Genomic DNA, 7,183 nt, shown 5'->3' on the forward strand with positions numbered 1-7,183 from the left:
CGTATACATGATGTGACCTAAATATGAGTTTCATACCATTTCGGTCAAGGACCATGTTATAAATGACTGCCATTGGTGCTGATAACTTATAGGACACCAGTGGAAATTGGTCTACGGTACGTTGGCTGGGGGGGTGCTATGTTGGTAAACAGAGAGAAGAGTAAAGGCCAGAGTCTAGGACAGAGAAAGGACTGAGAATTGGTTGACATCATACAGGGAAGGAGCATGGTTATACTGTGTGTCCAAGAGAACTGGATGGAAGGGTAACAAGGCAAGAAGCTTGGGAGTAGGCTTTAAGTCCATGCCTGCTCATGGTATTGAGCGGGGGAGTAAATGAGTAGGAGTTATCATTAGGAAGGAGTTTGCAGGGAATGTTCTGGGGGTGACAAGAGTGTCAGAATGATGAAACTGAGGGTGTGATGCTCAATGTTGTTTGTGGTTATGTACTGCAGGCGTGGTGTGTGAGAGGAGAAGGGGAATGAGTTAGTTGAGGTGATGCAGAATATCCCCAGAGATGAGAGAATCGGTGCAGATTTTAATGGACATGTTGATGCAGGCAACAGAGGTGATGAAGAAGTGATGGCCAGGTTTGGAATTATTGTGATTGACTTTTCAAAAAGATTGTGAATAGCTGTACTGAATGTTTTCTTCCAGAAGAGGAAAGAACGTAGGGTAACTTATAAAAGCAGAGGGAGGAGCACACAGGCAGATTATATCTTGTACTGACAGTGTAATTTGAAGAAGAATCAGTGGTTGCAAAGTAGTGGTTGGTGAGAGCGCAGCCAGACAGCATTGGATGGTGGTTTGTAGCATGACTCTGGTGACAAGGTAGATGAAGAAGACAAGGCAGAGCAGAGGATGAAGTAGTAGAAGCTTAAATGGGAGGAATGTTGTGTGGTTTTCAGGGAGGAGTTGAGAAAGGCAACGGGTGGTCAGGGACAGCTTGCAGATGATTTAACCACAACTTATGTGATCAAGGAGAAAGGCCTGTGAGTATAGGAAAGTAGATAAAGACAGTCGGTGGTGGAATGAGGAAGTGCAGGAGTATTTACAGAGAAAGTGATTAGTAAAGAAGAAGTGGGGCACTGAGAGACACAAGAACAGGGAAATGCAGCTCAAGCTGACGGTAGAGATGGCAAAGGCCAATCAAAGGTGGTATGATGACTTGTATGCAAGATTGGACAGTAAGTTGATAGAAAAGCAGAGACGGTCAGAGGGAGCTGCAATGTGGTTTTGCAAATCTACAAAAAGCATACAGCCGGATGCTGACAGGAACCATGGTTCTGTATGACGAAGTCGGGAGTGGCAGAGAAGTATGACTGGTGCAGGACATGTACATAAGCTAAATAGTGAGGAAGGTGTGAGATGTTCAAGGTAGTTTTGACACAATAAATGCGGGATGTACTAAGGACAGCAAGGAGGAGGGAGTACAGGAGCCTGGAAGACTTTGTAGCAGGTCAAACCTGCTACAAGATCAACACCTCCAAGACCAAAGAAATAGTGTGAGATTTTCTGAGACACAAGCCCCACCCACAAACTATCTCACAGGGGCATGGATATAGATAGTTCAGACCAACAAGTCTCTTTGCTCCAGCAAGACAGAGGACAGGTGTGTGGCATTGAAGAAAAGACAGGAAGCAGAGCTGAAGGTAGCAAAGGCGATAATGTTGAGGTTCTCTTTGGAAGTAACAATGATTAATGGGATCACTAATGAATCTATCAGAGGAGCAGCACATGTTGAACATTTTGGACATACAGTCAGAGAAACCAGACTGATATGTTTTGGACATGTACAGGGGACGGATAGTGAATACATTGGTAGAAGGAGGCTATGGTTGGAAATACCAGGTAGGAGGCCAAGAAGAAAACCGAAGAGGAGATTTATAGATGTAGTGAAAGAGAACATGAAGTTAGTTAGTGCATAAGAGAACAGGATGCAGAATATAGTTGAAGATGTTGAAGATAGTTGAAGATGATTCTCTGTGCCAATCCTTGGAGGGAGAAGCCATAACGAAAAGAGAAAGAAGAAAAATACAGTACATCATGTGGCTATCAGGGCAAAATGAGAAATCCTGTAATTACCCTACATTTGAATGGCTGGCTGCAAAGTCAACCTCAACAATAAGAAAAGTACATAAATTGTGCAATACTGTGAAAAATTAATTGATGTAGACAAAGTGCCCCTTCTTTTAGATGGCTAATTCAAAGTGTCTCAGTTCCAACACGTCTTGTCATTGGCACCAAAAAATTTGGCACTATATGGAAAATATGAATGAGTTGACCAGTGTCAAGCAGACTTTTTCTTTTTCCATTACTAATTTTCTAGGGGCCATGGTGGTGCAATGGTTAGTGGTTCCATCTTATTGTTATAAAGACCTGATTCCCAAGACCTGGAGAGGGTTGGAGACTCCATTTGCCATGATACATGAATCTTCTTCTTCTTCTTCTTCTTTCGGCTTTTCCCGTCAGGGGGTCGCAACAGCGAGTCAACTTTCTCCATCTAACCCTATTCTCTGTATCTTCCTCTCTCACACCAACTACCTTCATATCCTCTCTCACTACGTCCATAAATCTTCTCTTTGGTCTTCCTCGAGACCTCTTGCCTGGCAGCTCCAATTCCAGCATCCGTCTACCAATATATTCACTATCTCTTCTCTGTACATGACCGAACCATCTCAGTCTGGCTTCTCTGACCTTCTCTCCAAAACATCGTACATGTGCCGTCCCTCTGATAGACTCATTCCTGATCTTATCCATCCTGGTCACTCCCAAAGAGAACCTCAACATCTTCATCTCTGCAACCTCTAGTTCTGCCTGCTGTCTTTTGGTCATTGTAACAGTTTCTAGTCCATACATCATCGCTGGTCTCACCACTGTCTTGTACACCTTTCCTTTCATTCTGGCTGAAAGTCTTCTATCACATAGTACCCCTGACACTTTTCTCCACCCATTCCAACCTGCTTGAACCCGTCTCTTCACCTCTTTTCCGCACTCTCCGTTGCTCTGGACTGTTGACCCTAAATACCTGAAATCCTCCAGCTTCTTGATCTCCACTCCCTGTAGCCTCACCGCTCCACCCGAGTTCCTCTCATTCACACACATATATTCTGTCTTGCTGCGACTAACTTTCATTCCTCTCCTTTCCAGAGCATACCCCCACCTCTCTAGATTTTCCTCAACCTGTTGTCTGCTCTCACTACAGATCACAATGTCATCCGCAAGCATCATGGTCCATGGTAATTCCTGTCTAACTTCATCTGTCAGTCTGTCCATCACCACTGCAAACAAGAAGGGGCTCAGAGCTGATCCCTGATGGAGTCCCACCTCCACCTTGAACTTCTCGGTTACCCCTACAGCACACTGTACCAGTGTCTCACAGCTAGCATACATGTCCTGCACCAGTCTAACATACTTCTCTGCCACTCCAGACTTCCTCATACAATACCAGAGCTCCTCTCTTGGCACCCTGTCATATGCTTTTTCTAGGTCTACAAAAACGCAATGCAACTCCCTCTGGCCTTCTCTGTACTTTTCTATTAGCATTCTCAACGTAAATACTGCATCTGTAGTGCTCTTTCTAGGCATGAAGCCATACTGCTGTTCACAAATGCTGACTTCTGCTCTCAGTCTAGTTTCCACTACTCTTTCCCATAACTTATTGTATGGCTCATCAACTTAATCCCTCTATAGTTTCCACAATTCTGCACATCACCTTTGTTCTTAAAAATAGGCACCATCACACTTTGTCTCCATTCTTCAGGCATCTTCTCACTCTCTAAGATCCTATTGAATAATCTAGTCAGGAAATCTACCGCTGCCTCTCCTAGACACTTCCACACCTCCACAGGTATATCATCAGGACCAACTGCTTTTCCACTCTTCATCCTCTTCAATGCCTTCCTCACTTCACTTTTACTAATTTTTGCTACTTTGTGGTCTACAATAGTCACCTCTTCTACCCTTGCCTCTCTTTCATTTTCCACATTCATCAGCTCTTCAAAGTACTCTTTCCATCTTCCCATCACTCTTCTAGCATCTGTCAATACATTCCCCTCTCTGTCCTTAATCACCTGGACCTGTTGTACATCCTTTCCATCTTTATCTCTCTGTTTCGCCAACCTGTATAGATCATTCTCACCCTCCTTACTATCCAACCGAGCATACAAGTCATCATAGGCCCTTTGTTTTGCCTTTGCTACCTCTATCTTTACCTTTCGCCGCACCTCCCTGAACTCCTGTCTGTTCTCTTCAGTCCTCTCAGTATCCCACTTCTTCTTCACTAACCGCTTTCTCTGTATATACTCCTGCACTTCCTCATTCCACCACCAAGTCTCCTTATCTACTTTCCTTCCAGATGACACACCAAGTACTCTTCTACCTGTCTCCCTGATAACACTAGCTGCTGTTGTCCAATCATCTGGAAGCTCACCCTGACCACCCAGACCCTTTCTCAACTCCTCCCTGAAAACCATGCAACACTCCTCCCTTTTCAGCTTCCACCATTTTGTCCTCTGCTCTGCCTTTGTCCTCTTCATCTTCCTTGTCACCAGAGTCATCCTACAAACCACCATCCTATGCTGTCTGGCTACACTCTCACCTACAACTACTTTGCAGTCACTGATCTCTTTCAGGTTACCCCGTCTATACAAGATGTAGTCTACCTGCGTGCTCCTACCTCCGCTCTTATAAGTTCACCTATGTTCCTGTTTTTTCTGGAAAAGGTGTTCACTACAGCCATTTCCATCCTTTTTGCAAAATCTACCACCATCTGTCCCTCTGCATTCCTATCCTTGATACCGAATCTGCCCATCACTTCTTCATCCCCTCTATTGCCTTCACCAACATGTCCATTGAAGTCTGCACCAATGACCACTCTCTCATTTCTGGGAATAATTTGCATCACTTCATCTAACTCATTCCAGAACTTCTCCTTCTCTTCAGATTCACATCCCACCTGCGGGGCATAGCCGCTAACAACATTGAGCATCACACCTTCAATTTCCAGTTTCAGACTCATAAGTCTATCTGACATTCTTTTCACCTCTAGGACGTTCCTAACAAACTCCTCCTTCAAGATAACTCCTACTCCATTTCTCTTCTTGTCAGTACCATAATAGTACAACTTAAAGCCTGCTCCTAAGCTTCTAGCCTTACTACCTTTCCACCTGGTCTCCTGGACACACAGTATATCCACCTTCCTTCTCTGCATCATGTCGACCAACTCTCTACCTTTTCCTGTCATAGTCCCAATATCATGTCAAAGTCAAAGTCCCTACTCTCAGTCCCAGACTCCGCTTCCGAACACGCACTCCTCCTCTTCTTCTTGTTCTTGTTCTTCGACCCACAGTAGCCAAATTTCCATTAGTACCCTGTAGGTCATCAGTACCAATGGCGGTCGTTGTTAACCCAGTCCGCGACCGATCCGGTATGGTATAGTTTTGGCTGACTCGCATATTTGGTTTTGGCAAAAGTTTTACGCCGGATGCACTTCCTGACGCAACCCTCTGCATTTATTCGGGCTTGGGACCGGCACAGGGAGACACTGCTCCGTGCCCCCCCAAGGCAGGCTTGGAGGGGCACGGGCCAGTGCCGCCCTGAGGCTGCATTGCCATGATACATGAATAAGAGATCGAATTGTGGTTTGTCTGTTTGTTTGCCTGTGAACGACTTGCATCCAATTCATCATGTACCCCACCTTTCATCCAATGACAACACCCGCATGACCCTGAGTGCAGGATAAGCCATATAGATAATGAAAGAATAAATTAATTAATTACTGACTTTCATATTTTCTTACTGAGACAAATTGAAACTGAATTTGTCTGTACACTATGCCTAATTATGATGTGTACAAAGATCAGTCTCATTATGACAGCTGCAGCACTGTGAGCCATTCAACATTAAAAGTGTTTATTGTCATATGTACAGTCTGGAACACATGTTTCCCTGTACAACGATATTCTTATTTTGCTGTCTACAGTGAAGCCAGTTAGGTGGCAATAAATAATAAGTCAAAACAGCATGTTGAAGTTCCCTTAGAGCCAGGTAAAGATGGGAAGAAACCAGAGAAGTTAGAAGAGCAAAAAGGTGGTAGGAGAAGGGTCACAGCGTTGAGCAGCACTGTGCTCATTTGGATAAGATCATTATAAATACAAAAAAAATTTGGTGATAACTCATGAGGTATTATTATTGTCCTTTGTCTGCATTGGTCTCGCTCAGTGTCTTCTTTAAATGAGTCCTGTGATTTGATAGATAGCTGATATAGTTTTGTATTTCACACAGAAGACATTCTTTAAGCAGTTTCATTTAGTAGCATGTAGTGTTGGTGAATTCACAGTGAGTTATAGGACTTCTTTGACTCATACTAAACTTAACTTGAACTAGTGTAAAAAAAACAAAAAACAAATGTGTTTATCTCTAAATTGCCAATAAGAAAACTACAATTCTTTTTCAAACAGGACATGGACACCGTGGTGTGCTGATAGGACAATTAAAGGATTCACTGAGGTAAACTCAATTTCCTCTCATCCAGCATAGCATAGGATAACTGTGGCAACATATTCTTACCTGGTTATCAAACTTCAAAGATTGTGTTCCCACGAGGAAACGAATGGAATCAGTCTCAGCAGTATGTGCAGAAAGCGCTCGCGCCTACAATTTTCACACAACACAAAATGGCAGCCGATGCGTTAAATGTTGTATATGTTGTTAAATTGTAATTAGACCGAAACTTGTCACAAAATAACTCATGTGGTCTCCTATTCACTCTAGCTCACTAAATTAACCTGACTAGACAGAGAAAATGCAGATAATGTTTTTCACTCGTGAAAGACTCACTGAGGCTGACAGCCCAGCGACAACACTAAGCACATACCTGAAATTCGAGACCATAAATGACAGGCGCATCGTCCTCCATTTCCGATATAGTAATTATTATCTTCTATCCTCAACAAATTACCTCGCTTTGGAAACGATTATGGTATGATGTAGTAGAGAACCATAACGTTAAAACACAAAACACAACAGTTGCGGGGCACTTCCGCGATTCTAAATTTACGTTGACCCAGCCTACGCCTGGACGACTTAAGCTCTTTGACTCGACTCTGGCTACGCTTTGAAAATTACGTACACCATTGTCAAGAATTTCAAAATCCTGCGGTGTGAAGTTTGACAGCTCGGCTTG

At 43.5% G+C, this 7,183-nt stretch overlaps 1 protein-coding gene across 1 annotated transcript in view; it reads right to left on the minus strand.

The window, feature by feature from the left end:
• eipr1 (EARP complex and GARP complex interacting protein 1) overlaps positions 1-7,049 on the minus strand; it is a 56,441-nt gene extending 49,392 nt beyond the window's left edge. The window contains exons 1-2 of the mRNA XM_086147093.1: positions 6,875-7,049; positions 6,568-6,651 (exon numbers count right to left, since the gene is read on the minus strand). Of these exons, the coding sequence (XP_086003219.1) occupies positions 6,568-6,651; positions 6,875-6,916 (126 nt within the window). The 5' untranslated portion in view covers positions 6,917-7,049. The remainder of the gene's footprint in view (positions 1-6,567; positions 6,652-6,874) is intronic.
• Positions 7,050-7,183: the final 134 nt, after the last annotated feature.

This window comes from Fistularia commersonii, chromosome 1 (assembly GCF_037954325.1).
Source record: "Fistularia commersonii isolate RoL2024-O1a breed Wild chromosome 1, RoL_Fcom_v1.0, whole genome shotgun sequence".
NCBI lineage: Eukaryota > Metazoa > Chordata > Actinopteri > Syngnathiformes > Fistulariidae > Fistularia > Fistularia commersonii.